Below are 19,343 nucleotides of genomic sequence, written 5' to 3'. Positions count from 1 at the left end.
CCACAGTGATTAAGTCATTTAAAACGCATATGGACTAGATCATGCCCTGGAAAATACACAGTAAAAAGTTCTCCTATGCTTTCTATCAGAGGATGGATGAAAGTCCTTAATAAGCTATGTTTGATCTCCATTTTCTCTTCTGTACCCAAAATCTGCATTCTTTTGTCCCTTCTTCAAAGAACTCCGTCATTTACAAACCTGGACATGCAGTCTGTCTGTGTGTTTAAGATACCAATATGGCATGAGGAATCCTCTCTTGGGAAACGGACATCACTTTAAGTTACACATGCTAGATTGAGAGTTTTGTTTTTGTTATAGGCCAGAGTGAGTCAGAACCTCATTCCAGGAGAGCAAATGCCAGCTGGACACACCACCAGACAGAAACTGATGTCTTGGCCTTTTCTTTAGTTTTTACAGCCCTTCCTCTGTTCAAAGCTGAAACTCCCTGTTGAAAAGTGCAAATAATAAGCTCTAGGAAAAAGTCAAGGAGAGACAAGAGCTAGTAAGAAATGCCACAAAATACAGTCTAATAAAATGGGTTTTTTTACTTAGAAGCTAGATTAAATACACTATCTTCCCCCCAAAAAACACACTGTTTAAAACAACCTTTCCCAGGAGCTAGAGAGGAAAGCTATGAGAAAGATGAAGGTTGGGAAGATGTTAGTGTGTGTACATGCTTTGAAACAGCCATTAGATCTGGATACAGAATTTCGTTTTAATTTCTAAATATCAGAGCCCCATAATTCAGGCGTTACTGGAGGGAGATCCCAATTAAGTAAAGGTTTTGAAGTAATCACTCTACACAATCTGAAACCCTTTTGGTTAGGACTACCAAACTACCCAGCTAATTTTCATTTTCCTTCTTCCTTCTTCTCTTCTCATTGCCAAATGAAATGCAAGTGAAAAACCCCTCCGGTGTGGCAGTGATTAAACTTGCGAGGACAGACCCGTAGGCTTGAGCGAGGTCACATCTCTTCTGTGATGCAAATAAGCTCCTGTACATCAAAGCTCCATGTCCTTCTAATCCTTTAACAAAATGTTGAATTTAGCTTCAGGACCAGCTGGATTTCTTCAAGTAGCAGGGTTCTCTCCATGTTTTTATAGACACGCTATTAGACTGATTTCTGCACTCATTAGCTCCCCCAGCAGAGGCAACGGGTGACAAACTGTAACCCAGTTATCCACTTTTTTGGGGGGTTTGTTTTTTTTTTTTTTTAATTGACAGAGCCAAGCAGAGCAAGAACAACAAGATATTGTAGTGTGGATAACATGGAGGTATGAGAGAAAGGACTCTGCTTTAGACATTGACTCACTTCCTGGTGCCCTCATCTTGTTCTCTTCTTTCGCCTTGTCTCCTAAACTCCCTTTCTTCCTCACATGATTTGCTTTACATGGTGAATTATTTTTTAATTCCATCCATGTGCAGGGCTGGAGAGTTACAGAAGTCCGAGATAAGGTGGGTGTGGGGGTGATTTCAGTCTGTTGCCAAATGCCATCCTGACAGCAACCACAAGGACCTGGTCAAAGGGAAAGTTGTCTCACTGAAATGCTTGGGGGACCAAAGAGAAGAGCAGGACTGGAGAAGGCTAGGAAGTCTCTGAGCCAAAAGGTTTGCCTCCTCCAGGGAGGACAGTTTTTCCACTCACACCATGGCATTGCTTTTCCTAGTTTTGCTTTTGCAAGCAATACATCTAGAGCAGAGGGGCAAGGTTTTCAGGCACACTGCTGAAGTTGCCCTTCTTGGAAATGCTGCTGATCTACATGCAGCTGTATGACACTTGGGGTCTCTTTCAGAGCTCTCTTTCCGAGTGTGGATGTGTGGTGGCAGCTTGGAGATCGTTCCCTGCAGTCGAGTGGGACATGTGTTCAGGAAACGCCATCCCTATGACTTCCCCGAGGGCAATGCACTGACTTACATCAAGTAGGTGTTGGGTAGTTCCTGGTAGCAGCCAGGTCACCTTGATGTTGGACATGTCTAAATAAGCCTGAATTCTTTGTTGTCTTTCTGCCTGATGACAGAGAACAGCTTGTGGCTAAGCATCTGTTCTCAAGGGAAGGATGAGTTGCTGTTTTCTGTGAACAAAACCTGTTCCCTTCTCTGTTGTTTGTATTAGTCTGTCTTGTTCTTCCTCAGTCTGCAATGGAGAGGGGGAGTGATACCCCAGAGAGAGACTCTGGCCATTTGTGGGTACTGCCCCATGACATGTGCCTGTGTATCAGCAGTCCTTAGTCATCTCTGTTGTCTCTGAGCTGCTTTTGAGTCCAAAGGTCCTACTGAGCTGTATGTGCTCTGAGGCAAGCCCTAAGGACAATTTCCACTGCAGGACAGATAGGAAGAGAAAAAAGATGAGACAAAGTGCTTCACAATGAGAGCGGTTAAGCACTGGCACAGGGCCCCAGAGAGGTGGTGAAATCTTCATCCTTGGAGATTTCAAAACTCGACCAGACAAGACCCCGAACAACATGACCTAACCTGAAGGTAGTCTGCTATGGACGGGAGGTTGGACCAGGTGATACCTAGAGGTGCTTTCCAAGCTGAATTATTCCATGTTTTTATTCTAATCTGAGGAAAGTGATACCATAAAGTAGGGTGATGGTGACAGTCAGTCCAGGTGTCTCTGCAGAGGGAGCATGTGTGAAAAAATCATGGTTAGCTATAGCTGTTAAAATTTTAACTTCTGAACTGAAGCATCCTTGCAAGGCTTTGTAGACTTAATCAATATCCATCGATAGTGCCCACTGTGTTTCATGTTTGGGACTGTCCCCCACTCCCTCCTGGCAGACAGGCCTTGGATCTGCCCACCCAGTGCCTGCTTGCTGGGAGGGCAGGTTCTCCAGCAGCATCAGCAAAGCATCTCCTCATCCCCATGCAGGAACACCAAGCGCACAGCAGAGGTGTGGATGGATGAATACAAGCAGTACTACTATGAGGCCCGGCCATCTGCCATTGGGAAGTCATTTGGAAGGTAAGATGCCCCCGGAGCTTGGTAGGAGAGCTCTGGTAAGCCCCTTGCTAGCAAGAAATAGTTTTTGGATCTTCTCTGGGGCTAAGTGTGGGAAACAGAGATGCTCTGAATGGCTGGCTTGCCAGGGAAGTTGCAGCTTGAGTGTCAGGCTAACAAGGGTTGCTTCTAATTCACTTTATTTTTCCCCCAGTAACCCTGCATAAATAATTTGTTAGCAGAAGGCCAAAGGGATCTGTAACAAATTAAAAGGCCAGACATTTTAAGCAGATAGATAACAATATTTTCTAACACAGCATGCAGCTGCTCTGGAAGTGTGAGCTATGCAGTTGCTAGAGCTTGATCCAAAGTTTCTGTGTGGATGCAGAATCCCGGGGCTACCTGGTGCATGGGGCAGGTTGCACTTGGTGCACTCTCCTCTTTCCTGATGAGTGAGTGGGTGGTTTGCCTGGTTTATAGGGCAGGAGAGAGCGTGGCCAATGGTGAGACATCTCATTTAGAAACACGGTCTGGTTGTGACTCATCTCCAGCACCTGCTGAGCCCACTTCTGTGCAGAATTGTACTCCTAACAGCACCTCTGCTAAAGCTGTCTCCAGGCCACATGGTATTTGTTGTTATGGGCTTAAGCGTTCTTTGTGACCCAGAAATCAGCGATGGACAGCAAAACATGGGATGAGGGGAAAGCTTGCGCTCTGTGCTAGCAAACCCCTATGACTCCCAAATAAACGTAAAAAATCCCAGGAATGGTGTATATCTGTGGGTTATATCTGCCTGTGAACAAGTTGTATCAGCATAAGGACTTGGCAAATGTTGTATCTCAAATGTGTGGCTATGTGCACTGGGCAGTGATGCATCTTCTGCTTACTTGATGACAAGCAGGTTTGGTCTGACCCACACACACTTTTTTTGTTGTACATTGTGGTTTATTATCATGATGCATTACATATTTTTGTACAAATAGCTTTGTCTATCTAATTTATCTGTCCTTGAGCTGACTGCAGCAGCTGGGCTGGGGCCAAATAGCAAGTAACCCTGCTGCTTGTGAAGAAAACCGGACTATTGCATATTGGACATGGACATATTGCTCATGTGTTTTAGGGCCAAAACCTGCAGTTCTTGTTCACACAGACTTCCTAGTGGCTTTATTGGCAGCATTGGCTAAATAAGATCTGGAGCAGGGCTGTAGGATTTGATTTCAGGCAGTTTCTTGACCTTGTGACAAGGTAACAGCCTTGTGAACCTGCATTAGATCTAGATTTTGGAATGCAAATGCCTCTGACACCATCACTGTCAACTGGGCCTAAAATGGGCCCTCCTTCCCCACAATTTCAATATGAATATAGGATCCAAGGACATTCTTCTGAGGAATGGGCAGTGCAGTGGCCTCTGTGGGCTGAGGGTGGCAAGGAGCATGGGTACAGTTGAAAGTCCTTCCCAACACACAAATGTAGTGTTATAGCTTGAAGAGGAGAGTTCTGTAGTGTCACTGCTCAGTGGGACTGCATGAGGGAGGTCCCCTTCTTCAGCCAGCTAAAGCCAAGCAAATCAGCAGTGGAGGTACTGCTGCAACAGTTGATGCTAATTTCCCCTTATACTCCTCCCCTTTCCAAAGCTTCTTAAGAGCAAATAATTATATTCTTTAGGTCTGAAACCCAGCGTGAGCCTAGAGCTGCTGCCATGAGCTAGAGATGTGCTCTAGCATACACAGATTAACTGTTTATATATGCCTCAGCACAAACACTTTCTAGGCCTTTTCAGGAGCTGATCGTTGTGCAGGTTTCATGGTATGCCTCTACAGGGGTACCCAGAGGCAGAAACGCTTTCCCGGTCCTACAGTAGTTTTATTGCAATGTATTATAAAACACTGTAGGACCTGGGCCCTGCCATCGTTCCGAGCCAAAGGAAGTGCAAGAATTGCTCTCTGAAGGTGTTTATGTCTTCCTTTTCTATTTCCTGCCACTTGCCTCTCTCCTCCTTTTCATCTCAGGTCACTGCTAGTGCTCTGAACCCAGCAACAACTACGTGGGAGAATGAGTAATGGGAAAAAGTCGTATAGTCTCCCTCAAACCTCCTGGCCAATCTTCATTGTTCCCCTCCCTCCTGTTCACTACCTTATCCTCAACAACCTGCCTGTGTTTCCAGTGTTGCAGACCGAGTGGAGCAGCGACGCAAACTGAACTGTAAATCCTTCCAGTGGTATCTGGAGAACGTCTACCCCGAGCTCAAGTGAGTCAGTTCTCCGCTTGTAGAAATCTCTGAAGGATCTGGGAGGTGGGTCACAATGAGATGCTGAGCCTTGGTGGCAGCAGACAAAAGGGAGACTTATGCTTGGAAGAGGTTTTCCTCAGTTCTTCTTTTTGGTGAGAAACCTCCTGTGATTTCCTGGCTTGTGTCATCACAACCACTCTGCAAAAGGTTTGTTGCTTATGCCTCTGGGAGCCCTCTGCTCTGCCCCACACAGCTGTCCCTCAGAGATGTGCAACAGTGGTGTTTTCAGAGGTGTGGGATGCAAACATGTGCCAGAGCACTACATCCCTCCCAGTTATGGCTTGGTCATTGCCTGTTGGATGCTCTGCCTGGAGGTGGTTGAGACAAGTAGAACTGGACAGCCTCAGTGCAGAGGTGTGGGTGGTTCAGAGAAAGCCCCGGTGAATGCCAGAACCAGCTGTGCCTGTGGCTTCCCCTGCCCCAGGTCAGGATGCAGCAGTGTTGTGTCATTGCTCTGCTGGGAGGTAGCCTGGGTAGAGCTGTGTCGTTAGCACTTGCTAGCTAACAGACCCTGGCAACACATCTTTACATCTTAGTCAAGCAAAGTCTGTAGCTAACATGGATCGAGGCTAAAACATCTAGCTGTAGTCTGGGCTTGACAGATCTTTCCTGTATTGCTACCAGTGAGACAGTGAATATGTGCTAGCACTGCGGGGAAGACTCTGGAAAAGAGGGAGGCAGAAGCAGGATAAGGCTTTTTACTGTCATTGGCCTCTTTCAGAAGAGACATCACACTAAACTGCTTGAGGTATACCTAAAGATCCTGTTATGCCTTCTGAAACAAAAGGGTACTAGCCCTCTGACCAAGTTCTCCCTTGACTTTTGCCTCCTCCAGACATTTCCAGTGGATAGCATGATACTGTTCATTTTCTGTCAAATAAAGGGAACTGTGTTTCAGTCAGGGGCCAGTTATGCCCTTATAAATGTGAAGTGCTTTGGGCATTTCTGTGTATGACGTGCCATACAACTGTCATTTTACTTCAAGGATTCCTGAAAAGGAGTTGATTCCAGGAATAATTAAACAAGGAGGAAACTGCCTGGAGTCTTGGGCACAGGATACCACAGGGAATACGTTGGCTGGCATGGGAAACTGTAAAGGGACAGTGAACAATCCACCTGTCACTCAGGTAAGGCAGGCTTCAGTTTGGTGCTTTGCTCCTACTTCTGCTCTTCTCATTACCAGAGAATGAAAAGGCATCTCTTACCTTGGTGGGTTTGTACAGAGGTGAATGAAGGAAGAATTTGACCCTGTTAATGATTTTAATAGTAAGCAGAAAAAGAAGCTGTGCCCATCTCTCAGAGCTCTGTTGGCTCAACAGGCCCAGCAGTCAGGCATAGAGTAGGAAGGTTTTCATCACTCAGAGGCAACAGGTAGCACTTGAAATCTCAGGGGTGTGACTAGTCTGTGCAGTAGATGTGTGACCAGGGTTTGAGTCATGTAGCTGTTCCCACTCAGACCGTTGCTTGGGTGTGCTCTGCTTCATCGTCCAACCCATGAGAACCGGTCCTGGGGTGTGCTTGGCTAGTACCCTGGCACACGGGTAAGAGATTTTCCCAGCATCACGAACATTCCTTGTTCTGCCAGTTCAGCTGTAGCTGCAGATGGCTTGAATTGTGCTGTTTTACAGTTTCAGTATAAAGCCCAAATAGAGTTTAAATAGCCAAGACCCCAGCTGCAGTAATTTGGTGCAGCTCTTCTAACTGCAGTGGAGCTGTGCCGGTTTATACGAGCTGAAGACTGCACTTGGACTCTTAGTTTGGTGACCAAAAGCAGCAGGGAAGCAGCTTGAGAAAGTTAAGGGTCACAGTAGGATATTTTATGCCAGAAAATACATATTCACATCTGTTAACTGTTGGAAACTAGTTTGCAGCCAGCATTCAACATGTCATTTAATCTGACTCATTGTTCCATGTCATTACTGTTTGAAATCTTTACTGCATTTTGTATTTCTTCCTTGGGGAAAGTATGAAAATAATAGTTGATTGGGTTGGGTATCCATCTAGTGAGAGGAGGGAAGGATGAAGAGGCTTGTACTTTATGTGTGCTGGTGATACCTGCTAGCCCGTGGATATTCTTGCATGTGTTCTGCTTCACTTGACAATCTGTAGGTCCCAGATACCTGTTACAGAACATGTTTGCTATGTAAAATATGCAGAAGCTGTTGCATGTCGTGTAAATCAGGGCTTGGGTTTCTCCCTGCTTTGTAGGCCTGAGTCTGTAAGGCTGCAGGGCGGGGAGTTACATGGGATCCAAGGTTAATCAGACAGCTCAGATGGTCAGGGGAGCCAGCTGCAGACTTTGAAGTAGTCATGATGCACCAAGCCTGAGCATAAAGTTCTGATCAGGTGAAGACTTCTGCCATAGTCTTCCTAGGGAGCCTTTGGTAAGTGCTGAACAAAGGATACAGGTTTTTGAAATATCTGATAGAAAAAACTCTTTCCCCCTCATCTGATCACCATTATGATCCTAATGGAACCTTTATTTTTCTTATGCCAAAGGAGTGGGTATTCAGTGACCCTTTAATTAGACAGCAGGACAAGTGTCTTTCCATTACCTCCTTTTCTACCGGCTCTCAAATCACACTGGAAGCCTGCAATCAAAAAGATGGCAGACAGGTAGGTAACTGTGCACCTGTTTTTAATCCCTTCATTGCCACATACCAGTGTTCCTACATCAGTGCAGTCTGCAGGGGCAAACCTATTACTATCAAAGTGTATAAAAGTCCCTTCCATCTTCTGCATCTCCCTTTCTGCTGTGTTTCATAAGCTTGGATGTATGAGATAGCCTGTGACCAAAGCAGGGAGCACAGACCACACTAGTGCGTGGGTGCTCTGCCTCAGCCCTCAGCAGCATGGGTAGCTCCAGCTCAGTAGCACCCCAACCTCACTCCTTGGATACATTTATGTTCAGCCGGATTGGTGCATGGATGGAGCACAGCATCAGAGAGGGGTAGATAAGCAGCAAATGCTTTGAGGTACGCAAGGGAAGGGCGGTGTGTGCTATCATTTGTTTACTTACTTAGAAGTGGGAGAACTGTGTTCTTTGTGCTGTCTTTGGACATGTGAACAGACATTTAAAACTGAGTGAGTGCAACTCATTTGAGAAATACTGACTGACATAAAGCACCGTATGTTCCACCCAAACTGCTCCCTGAGGAAAAATACACAGCAGCAGTGTTTCTAAGAAAATGCAGTGTTCCCAACAAAATGCAGCTTTGACTCTTCTGCTCTTTCCAAGATTTGCATCCCTGATCTGTCAGGACACTTAAATCATTTTGCCTTACAACACCAGGTAAGATATGGCCTCTGTGATGGCCCGCGTGCCCTCACAGAGATGTGATGTGTCTTTTTATCAGAACTGGGCAAAACACAACAGGTGACAGTGCAGCACTGGCAGACGGTGGGCTGGACTTGTTTCATCCCTAGTTCCTGTGCTTCCCTGTACACCAAGTGAGAACAAATTTTCTGTCATCTAAGGCTATGCTCGCTCTGTGTTTTCTAACACATCTATTGTTTTGATAGCCCAAAGGTAGGAGACGGCTCAGCTTGCTACCAGTCCTCGGCAGCATCCTCTTTTGTCAGTACCTTTTTAATGCTATACAAATCTCTGAATTTAGTTCTTCCTGAAAGAAAGCACTGAAATCCAGTCTTGCCCATTTATGGACAGCCTATGTAGACTTTCCTCTGGAGGGTTGGTTAATGCAGAAATGTCTTGAAGAGTTGTGACGGTGAATATACTGGGAAAACTGAGTTCAGATTAGCCTTGCAAGGATATCCCAGGTGGGCTGTGCTTGCCTGCTCCTTTTTCTTGTTGGTAATCACTCACCCCCTTGCTGTGTAATTAGGTCACTTAGCTCCCCCATAGGTGCCTTGCAGCATTTTCCTCCCTGGCAGCAGAGAGGACTCTAGCAGCTGCCAAAATCAGCCATCTTTCCCTGCCTCCCCTGTCATGGAAGGACACGGGTCCCCTGAAGAGGGGTGGAGTCCAAGCCCTATTAGCTGGAAGAGAGATTAATCCACACTAACACAAGCAGGCTCGTTCTGCTGCTGGCATGGGATTTATTGACCCTTGATGTGTGGATTATATATAGGGTCATTATGAAGACATGCACTCACACTTAAGGATGTGAGATGTTGTTTTCCATTACCTTGTGTGAACAAACTGCACTTAAATCAAGGACTTGACCTAGCAGAGGATTTAGCCAACTGACTGTAAGCAAGGATTTTGTTTAAGCATTTCAAATAATTAGAGACTGATTTGAATCACAGCTGTCATTCTAAACCACCTTGTGGCTGAAGGGATGAGGTGGGGATGAAGTAGTGGAAGTGCATTTGAATTTTTAATCTAATTTGGGTTGAAATGCTCTGAAATGCTAGGGGTTTTTTTGGAAGCCCCAAACTCACATTTCAGTTTTCTACCTATAAAGCCAGTTCTACTTGCAATGCTCAAGTTTGTTCTGTTCTTGGGGAATGTTGTAATGGTGCCTTCCTGCCATAAACACAACAGTAATTGTTGTTAAAACTGACACTGGATTTTAATTAGCTAGAAGTCTGTCATCTTTGCAAACTATCCCATTCTCTGTCTTTCTGATATCTGGGGGGTTGAGTTTCAAGGAGACAGTCACTGCTGTAGAAACTTTAAAGTGTGAAATGAAAGAGCAAAGCTGGAGGGAACAAATTCCCTCGGTTGCCCTACAACTTGCCTGTCTCCCCATGGGTACTCACAGCCCAGAGTGTGAGTGCTTGGGGGGAGAACAGTGTTTTCAAACTATGCGTGCGTGTAGCCGCTCCTCAGTTCAAGTGGCTTCTCAGCAAGTCACAGGAGCTGAGTGGGAGTGGAGGAAGGGAAGTTGAGCTACTCCAGAGAGGTGGAGGTGACAAGTGAGAGCCCTGAGGAGGTGGTCTGAATGGAAGAGGGTGAGCCTGGGCAACATGTGTTGCACATACAATATCCTAAGAGGAGATAGTGGCATGATGAAAGCCCAGCTTTGAACATCTCTGGTGTCAATGTCATCAGAGGTCTGTGGTGGAAGACGTTTGGGCTTTTCTGGATCTAAATTTCATGTCTGTGTCTGGTTGGCGCAAAAGCAAGATTTCTGACAAAAGATGGGGCACGTGATGGCTTCAGTTTTTAGTGTCACCAGATTAGATTGGTTAGAACTTTATAACAGCACCATACAGCTCCTAAAGTTGCTTTCTGCTGTCAGACATACTGAATATGTGCCCATGCTACACAGCTGTTGTGCATTAAGCGTATCCACAGGGCAGACAATTTTGTTGTTGAGTACTAGCAACAGTCCACCTAACATATACGTAATTCTCCAGTGGAGGCTTTACAGTATTATGAGCTGTGTCTAGAGTATTACCTCAAAATAAGTCTAGGACTTTGCAAGTAGGAGGATATGAGACAATAGTAAAAATTTAGAAGGTTTTTGGTTCTGTCAGAATATTCTCCCTTGGATTGAAAGGAGCCAGGAACAAAATCTATTTGGCACCATGATCCCGTTGATCATTCAACAGCAACAGCTGGCACTGCTAGCAGAAGACCAGCCAAGAGCTATTCTGCATAATCAGAACTAGATTTCAAACCAGATGGATGTTATCCATAATGTTATTTGGAGAATAGCATTTTTTAGTTGAATGCACAATAAATTATTGCCTTTAGCTTTGGGTTTGGCTCTGACTGATGGTGGGAGTGGTGTTTTAATTTGTATTATAGTGAGGACAAATAGAAGGCAAAGTGAGAGTCAGACACTAAAACAAGAGAATGAAAATGAGAAACATTGGCACAGTATTTCCCAACAGAACAAGAAGCATGCTGAGAAATCCTATTAAACAGCCATATTTCATTAAAATGTGCTGAAGGAATGTGACCCCAGCCTGAAAATGAGGACACCAAGTTTTCTTGTGAGGCAAATGGTATTTGAAGTTCTGTGTGCCTTTGGATGTGATTGGGAAATTTTTCCCACCTTGCTTCTCAGTGTATCATATTACCTGAAGTGCAGACAAATGCAACTTTATACAGACTGTCATCAAAGAGGAGTGAAAACCTCTCTGTTCTGGAAGGACCTGACTCAGCATCTTCATGACATTAAGTAGGTAAAACAATACTGGCAGTATGCCATAACTTGAAAGCAATTTTCAGGAGACAAGAGTTTCTCTCAGTTGTGATTCTTAGTTTTACAAATTTAAGTGTTCAAAGGGAGACAGTACTTGCTGGATGCTGGTGTGAGATTTTCCGTCACACTCTGTCCACTCATATATTTAAAATTTAGTGCTTGTCACCTTCAACACCAGCTTCTGGCTGCCCATGGCTCTGCAAATACATTCAATTATTACTTGCAGCATCCTTGGCTATTCCAGTTATCAGCTCTCCATAGATTTCTGTCTGAAACATCTCAGTCCTAATCAACAAAATCTGCTCTTTTCAGCTGTGTTTCCTGAGCTTGGCCAACTCCACTATGTTTTCAGGTTTACAAGGCTATTGTTAGGATCTTGAGAGAAACCCTGGGCTGATTGGATTGCTGGGGTTAAAATAAAACTTTTGATTACCCTGAAAAATTACACTAGTGTAAATATCTTCAGCTCTTGTATATACTGAGTAGAAGAGGACTGGCTATTTCTTGACTTTTCTCTTAGTAATTGCACATGGAGTGCTTCTATCCAGCTACCTCAAAGTACTTTGCAATGATAGATAATAAAGGTGGAGAGAGCACTTTAAAAAAAAGTGGGGAAATTTTTGGTTGACATTGGGGAAGAGGATCAAGACACAATATTTCAAAGAAAATATGGATTCTTTTTTTTTCCATTTCCACTCCAAACCTGCTGTGACCAGTAAACTGTGTTACCTCCATCTGCACAAGAAAGGAAGACCAAGGTGGATTTTCAAGGCAAAGTTTTTCAGACTGTGCAATGCTTATATCTTCCAAAACTTTTCCTTTCAAGTACAGGCCAGTCATAATGTCTGGGTGAAGGAGAAGAGGACTCCCTGTAAAGTTTGGCTGTGTATGCAGGAGGTGTCAGCTCTGTCTGTTTTTCCTAAAGATGGGCATCATAACTGTCATTTAAAAGTTAGCTGTCCAGGCTCCCCTTATGCTCTGTGGAGAAAGCTTGGCCCTCCCAGGAGGTGCTTGTACCTTGGACCCTCTATGTCACCAGGTGACTAGTTTAGACTAAGTTGCCCAACTCTGAGGTTGCTGATGGTGAGAGATGAGCATCCTGTCTCCAGTTTTCACCCATTCCTACTGCCTACCCTCCTCAAGGGTCTGAAATAGGGCTAGGTGTTGGACTGTCCTTGGTAATCCTGTGGTCTGGCAGTCAGGGGGGTCTTGTGAAAAGTTCAGGTGAAGTCAGGAGAGTTGCTCTGGTGTCTCACAGAGGGCAGCAAAGCACAGTTTCTGACCAGAAAGGGTAGAATCCATCATTCTGAAAATAATGCTTCCGTGTGAGATGAGAAGCCCTACTTTGGCTTTTAGTGTCAGCATGCTTTATAATAGCTCCATACATGGCACCTCCCTGCAGCCCGGATGAGCCTTATATTCAACTCTCTGTCACCTTCTCAATGTCCCTCCTTCCCCTTCCCCATCCTTACCCCACCTTCTTTTGAACATATGGATCTGGGGTGACTTGAAATGCTGGGCTTTCCAGTGGTGTGATTCACTGAGAAGCTGATTGATTTAGTATAGTTTGTTAGCAGCAGAAAATGTGCTCTGGTGAGTGCTGGTGTCTTGCTGTGTCTGTTGCTGTAGACTCCCTACAGACATCACAGTGGGTACCTGCTCGGCATGGAGAGATGACACAGCAGCAGGTCTCTGATCTGGAGAAATATCATGAGCGAGTCTCCCTGTGGTGCTAGTTTTCTCCTGAACAGCTAGGGGGGAGAAGAAAATCAGTGTCTCTTGGTATTTGCCCTTGTTCTCTGTAAGGGAAAGAATGTTGTTACTGAGCGTTTCTCACATTCTCCATCTCAAATCTCATAACAGCATACTCCTTTACAACAGGGTCTTCTGGTGAGCTATGGGGTGTGTGGGAGAGAGGGCTGGCAGGCATTCTCTTAGCACACAAGGCGAAGGGGGAGACTGGGACATCACAAGTACAGAGAGGCAGGGGGAGGGTGGAGGGCAAGGAGGAATTTCCCTTTTCACAGTAGGTGTGCTTTGAAGAAGGTCAGGAGGCTCTTCACTGAGGTGTCTGTGACCCTGGGAAGCAGAGATCACACCAGCTAGACACAGTGTGCTCCTTTCCAGGAGAGAAGACCTGCTTTCCACTCTATCATTTTATTGCTGCTTTCAGTGTTAACTCTTTCTCAGCTCTTTGTAGGGAGACTTCTGCCAGATGAGAGCCAGTTGGCTCTGGGACCCGTGTAGGCAGTGGGCTGCAGCAGCTGGTGAGGGCATTGCAGTGCACAGAGTGCATTGTATCTTACTCTCCATCATCACTACATTCCTCTGCCCCCTTGCCTATTAAAACCAGTTTCTTCCTGCTGCACAAACAGCTCTTCTTTAGTGGTATCCTGTCAGACAGGACTAGCAGTGCTGGCAAAGTGATTCTGCCTCTGGTGTTTAGTCTTGAAGGAATATGTGATACAGGAGCAACAGATTACTCTGGGCTTTACAACTGCCCTGCCCTCCAAGAAACATAACCAGCACACAGATTTGGAGGAGAGCTGCCAGCAATATGTGAACATAAATGGATATCTTAAACCACATGGCATGTGGCAATCTGTTTGCTGTGTTACCCAAGAATTAAAAGTGTTGGTAGGTTTTGACATTGTCCGGATATTGCAGGAATTTTTTTATTCCCTTTGCATATCATTTCTGCAACAGCTTTGAGGTCCATCAGTGTTGTTAAACTGCTTCTTTTTCTTCATGTCTCATGGGTTAGCCAAAACATCCTCATAATATTCCTAAGCTGTTTACTGACAGCACCCAGACCCTGATTCTGACTGGGTCATCTGTGCGACTGAAAAGAGTGATGGGAAAATCCCTGGAGCCTGGAGCACTCAATCCAATAACCTGCTGATCTCAGCTGTGTCCCGCTGGAGGGAAATGACACAAGCCTCACCTGGGAGATCCTAAGTCCACAGACTAATTTCTGCTTTTTTTCTCTTTACTATCAGCCACAATGGTCCCAGTTCTTTACAGCAGACATGGAAGGTACAACCCTTTCCCAGCAGAATTTGCAATTCAAGGTTAAGACATATGTTTTGTTTCCTGGAAAGCAGCACAACCAAAGAGGACCTTCAGGAAAGGGTTGCGTGTGGAACCTCTTGGATGTGCTCTGAGGGGAGCAGACCCAGAGGACGGCACTGCAGAAAGCAGAGCAATATGTACTGAGAAGCTGTCAAATGAACACTTATAAACTGAAATGTTGGCAGGGCAGATAAGATTATGAAGAAGAGCCAGGTGAGAAGGGTGCAGAGCTATAAAGAGCTTTCAGGGTAGTGCTGATCAAAATCTTGGATTTGATGAGAGAAGAGATGAGGGGACATGGAGGAGAGATAGATATAATCTAGTCAAGCAGCAAGAAGTGTGATTTTTTGCTTTCTGTGGATAGATTGCTTTCCATGTTGGGAAAGATTTCAATACTTTGCTTTCTATGGATTGGAAAGAAACCGTACGAGGGTTTCAGGTTTTGACAGGTATCCAGGTGCCTAGAGGTGCAGGACAAAGAATGGCAGGGAAATTGTGAATATATGTTCTTGAAAATGCCACTACTTGCTGATTTTTGTGTTGTTTGCCTTCTAGGTGCTTCTGAATATCTAGCCCTAGAACTCAGCTAAATTCATACTCCAGATATCGCTAATACAGGAAAACAGTGCTTTGGAGATGCTGCCCATACCCAGATTTTCAGGCTCCCCAGTTGTTGGGGTTTACTTGATGTTTACACTCAAACTTTCTCCTTCAGCTTGGAAGTAACAGTTCCGTGGTGGAATGGAAGTAACAACGTGTTTCTTCTCTGTCTTCTCACAGAAGTGGAAGATGAAAGGGAGTTTCATTCAACACTTTATCAGCGGTCTCTGCCTGGAAAACCAGACTGGGAGAGTGGTGACCAACCCTTGCCAAGCAGGTGTACCTGGCCAACAGTGGGAGCTGCTGCAAGCAACATGATGGTAGCACAGAGATCTCCTTGTTTCTTTGTGCATGAGACTTTGGGAACAGAGAGGGATTGGGAAGGGAGGAATGATTTTGTATGTCTGACCCTAAATGTTTTCATCGTGCCCATCAGCAAGCCACCATTTCAGCTGAGCACTTGGTGTTTTTGAGCTTTTCAGAGAAGAAGCTGGGGGTGAGAGAGGGATGAGGAGAGTTGTTGAAATCTTCCCATCTGTTGTCTTAAGTTCTCTTTTGTGGCTGATGTCCATGCACAGCTGCACCCAGAGAGGGGGAAGACCCAGCCCAATACTCGCAGTGACCAGAACTGCCTTGCAGCTCTTCCCATCTGTTCCTTTCTCTGCATCCACAGTCCATGACCTTCAGTCCAACAGCTTAGACGATGCTTCTACAAACATTGGTAGCTCTTTGTCTTCCCTGGCTTTTCGCTCTAACATCGTGCATCATTTATGCATGTGTGTCTCTCAGTGAGGACTGGCCAGAAGAAGAGTCATCATGATGAGTGGAGGGGCTGGGAAGGAACTAGCAGACCCTGGGGCAGGTTTGTAACCTGTTTGTGGTGGGCCCGTTCCTTCCTCTGCTCCCAGTAGCTGCCCTACAGCCAAATGGGCTGAGGTTGGCACAGTGCTGACAAGAGAGCTGGAAAAGGGACAGTCTATTTTAGCAGCATAACCAGGGATTATTCTGGGGCTTATTCCCTGTTGAATTCTTGCTTCCAGTTTTTTACGGGTGGAAGGCCAGCCCTGCCTCCATGAGTGATCCAAGCCTGCAGGCAGCCCAGCTGGACCTGCGTTCAGGGTAACACACTCCTGTGGAACTGGTCAGAGATGGGTGCTGACACTTTGGGATGCCAGGGAAGCTGGGACCGTTCTCTGGCTGCTCTTCCTGGTGCTACCAGACACTGCCCGCTGCACCCCACACCGAATGTGATGCACAGAGCTGTGTGGGCAGCGCACACTGACAGTGCCACTGCACTTGGCTCAGGCCTCTGGCAGGAGCCCACCCAGTTCCCCGCTGCGAGAGGCGAAAGGGGACGGTCCCTAGGTCATTGCAGGCTTCCTGCAGCTGGCTGGGCAGGAGCACAGCCCTCTCGTTGGCTTTTCAGCTCTGCATGGCCCTTGTGAACACAGCCTGACATGACAAGCCACCCAGTCTGTTTAGTCACTTTTCCCCCTCTCTCTCAGAAAGAGAAGGTGACAAGGCCTGGGGCTGCTCCACTTGCAACACCCAGCTCTCCTCCCAGTGGGCACCTTGGGGAGTTTAGTTGGTAAAGCTGAAACTGCTGCCTGCCCAGATGCTGCCACAGTGTACAGGCCTGCCCTGAGAGATCTCTCCTTTGTGTTCTGGAAATACCAGAGACAGCTAGTGTCTCTAACTAGCATCCCAGTCCTGCTCCCAGTTACCAGTCAGCTGTAGCTTAATGTGAGTTTTCAGACCTGCCAGGGGAAGCTTACCTATTCAAATTAAAAAAAAAAAAAATCACCACAACCTTACTTTTTCCTACTAGATCTGTTAACTTTTCCTCTTGGAGCTAGATTTTGTAAACCAACCCTCATTTCCAAGAGCCTGGCAGGGCAACCAGATGGTGAGGCCACCTTCAGTAGACAATTGCTTGCCTGGATCCTTTCTGATCTGGTATAGAAGAAACAGGATGTTCATTTGGATTCTGAACAGCCGGCTGCTTTTGATCATGTTTGCATCCCTTTTTAATTCTTTATCCTAGCTTGGTATTAGCCCAGATAGTTGACGAAAGAACAGATACTGTTCTTCATTAGGTTGCATGTGCTCACAAGTGCTTGTGTTAGAACTGAACAATTTGTTTTCTGTTCTTGGTTCTTTTATTAAAAAAATTAAATCAGTCATGTGGCAGGAGCTCTTTTCCTGTTTCCTCCTTCACTTTGACATCAGCTCACCATCTCAACACTATGATTAACCAGATGAATGATCTGCCCGCACTGTGACAACTCAGGAGGCATTTCCCTTTGGTCCCAAGCTTACAGCATGGTGCAGCCACTCTTCTATGTGGGAATGGGAGCACTGACTCTGCAGAGGTTTCTCTTTTCCTGTATAGAGATGCTTTGGGCCTGAACCGCTGAGGCCAGGAAAGAGCAGAGAAGGAAAGAAAATAGCCTAGGAAAACAAAAAGGGCAGGGCGGACAGGCCCATCGGGAGAAGAGATGCCGTCCTACTAGCAATTGCTTTTTTAAACAAGAATATGCAGGAGATGCTACTTCCAGAACAGCATCATTAGGCAGTAGGAGACAGGAACAGTCAAGTTCTCACATCTCGCTTCAAAAAAGTTGATACAAAGACAGATGAAAGGCCATTGAGCAGATACTGTATGTAACAAAGTGCTAAAGGATTATGTATTTTCATCAAAATGCATCCTAAGTGGACCATCTGAGCTTCCCCCATTTCACTCTCCAGCAGCTTAAGGGTTGCAGCTAACAGCACGTTCACTCCTCCACCAGGTACTGCTTCCTTCCTCCTTGCTCCCACTGTGTGTGTGCAGCTTTCTTGCAGTTCCTTCTTCATAACTTTACTGGGACTAGGACCCAGCTCCTCTACAAACACTTCTCCTGACTGCTGCAGACCACAGAAGCTCTGCTTATATACAGTCTCCAAGCTCTGGGCCAGCCCTGCTTCAGAGGGCTCTTGTCAGCACGCTGGCTACTGCCCTTGACTTTGTGCTTGGCTCTGATGTTGGAGGTTACCGACCACTCCCAGAGCAGAGGTACCTGGACTAGAGGTGTTGATTTGTGCCTCTGTTCCTACTGCTCACCACCTGGCAGAGTGGGAACTGGCACCTGTTTGGGGCTGTGAGCTGGGGCAGCTGAAGATTGGACACTCTCCTTCTTCAGGTGCCCTGGCCAGGCAGAGGAAAGGGAAAAGATGGGCATATGCTAGAGGTCAATAACTTAAATTGTTCCTGGAGTTAGGGGTTACCAGAGCCCTAACTCTACCTGGTTTGGACATGTTCTCCTGAGGTCACCTCCCCACTGCTTACTCCGCTGCCAGCTAAAGCACTGCTCTCAGGACCTTCCTGTAGGCCCAATGCAGACCTCCCCCCACATCATCTGGAAGCCATTGGTCTCCAGTGGATTTGAGCAATTTCTTATAAAGAGGTGCATAATAAAAGGCTGCTTTCAAGTGTGGGCAAACTAAACTTCTCCTCAGAATAAGCAAAGTCTTGTCCAAACTCATTATTAGCACACTTTCCTTGCACTGAAGGGAAAGAGGAACGATGTTATTTGTGCTTTTTTCCCCAAAGGTCTATGCAGTGCCATGTTTTGAAACAGAACTCCAGTGGGGTTTCTGAAAGCAAACTGTCTGAGCCCTCAAATTTGGCCCAGTGATTTGTTTCTTTAGCAGTCAGAACAAGCAGCTGTTCTGCTCGCCCTTGTTTTCCTGTTTACTTTAAACAGCCCCCTAGACTGTCAAGACAGATCATTTGCATTGGTAATACCTTTTAAGAAAGCTGTTACTGTATCAGATCATCCAATGTAATTTTGTGTGCTGTGAACCAATGGGGGTTTATTTAAGAGGAGCTGAAACTACTGTTGTACAGAAATCAATTTCAAAATATTTTCCCCACTCTCTTGTAAGTTGCACTTTGCCAGATGTAATTTATGTGGAGCCTAGATTTGTTTTCCCTTTTCTTGAAGAAAGCATGTGCCAGAATCTGTTTAACGCTGGAATAAAATCCACTTTGAAACAAGTGTTTCAGCCTGTTTTTATTCCCCCTTACTTCCCATCGAAAAAGAGCCTCCAATCCTTTCTTGCCTGTTCCCTGCCTCTGTCTCTCACTGGGTTGGTCCCCCCCGACATACATAACCCTGTTCTTTGTATGGATTCCTGGGTGCTTCTAGACAGACAGGAGCTGGCAGAGATTTCTGGGATACAATGGCACATCAATTGAAAACGACTGAAGAAGCCCTCCTCAGCTGGTGGGCAGGAAAGTATCCTTTCTGGCAAAAATTAAGAGCAGTTAACAGGCTG

General features: G+C 45.8%; 1 protein-coding gene across 6 annotated transcripts in view; it reads left to right on the top strand.

The window, feature by feature from the left end:
* GALNT16 (polypeptide N-acetylgalactosaminyltransferase 16) overlaps window positions 1-19,064 on the top strand; it is a 96,938-nt gene extending 77,874 nt beyond the window's left edge. For 5 of the 6 annotated variants that reach the window (XM_074824361.1, XM_074824364.1, XM_074824365.1 and 2 more), the window contains 6 exons: window positions 1,795-1,921; window positions 2,874-2,966; window positions 5,107-5,190; window positions 6,218-6,359; window positions 7,732-7,848; window positions 15,204-19,064. In XM_074824361.1, the coding sequence (XP_074680462.1) occupies window positions 1,795-1,921; window positions 2,874-2,966; window positions 5,107-5,190; window positions 6,218-6,359; window positions 7,732-7,848; window positions 15,204-15,341 (701 nt within the window). In that variant the 3' untranslated portion in view covers window positions 15,342-19,064. Of the gene's footprint in view, window positions 1-1,794; window positions 1,922-2,873; window positions 2,967-4,951; window positions 5,057-5,106; window positions 5,191-6,217; window positions 6,360-7,731; window positions 7,849-15,203 lie in introns of those variants that run through there. The other variant, XM_074824363.1, reaches the window with a different exon arrangement.
* Window positions 19,065-19,343: the final 279 nt, after the last annotated feature.

The sequence above is a fragment of the Strix aluco genome, chromosome 4 (genome assembly GCF_031877795.1).
Source record: "Strix aluco isolate bStrAlu1 chromosome 4, bStrAlu1.hap1, whole genome shotgun sequence".
NCBI classification, from domain to species: Eukaryota; Metazoa; Chordata; class Aves; order Strigiformes; family Strigidae; genus Strix; species Strix aluco.
Note: the sequence above shows the minus strand (reverse complement) of the source record. Positions and strands in the feature narration are given on the sequence as shown.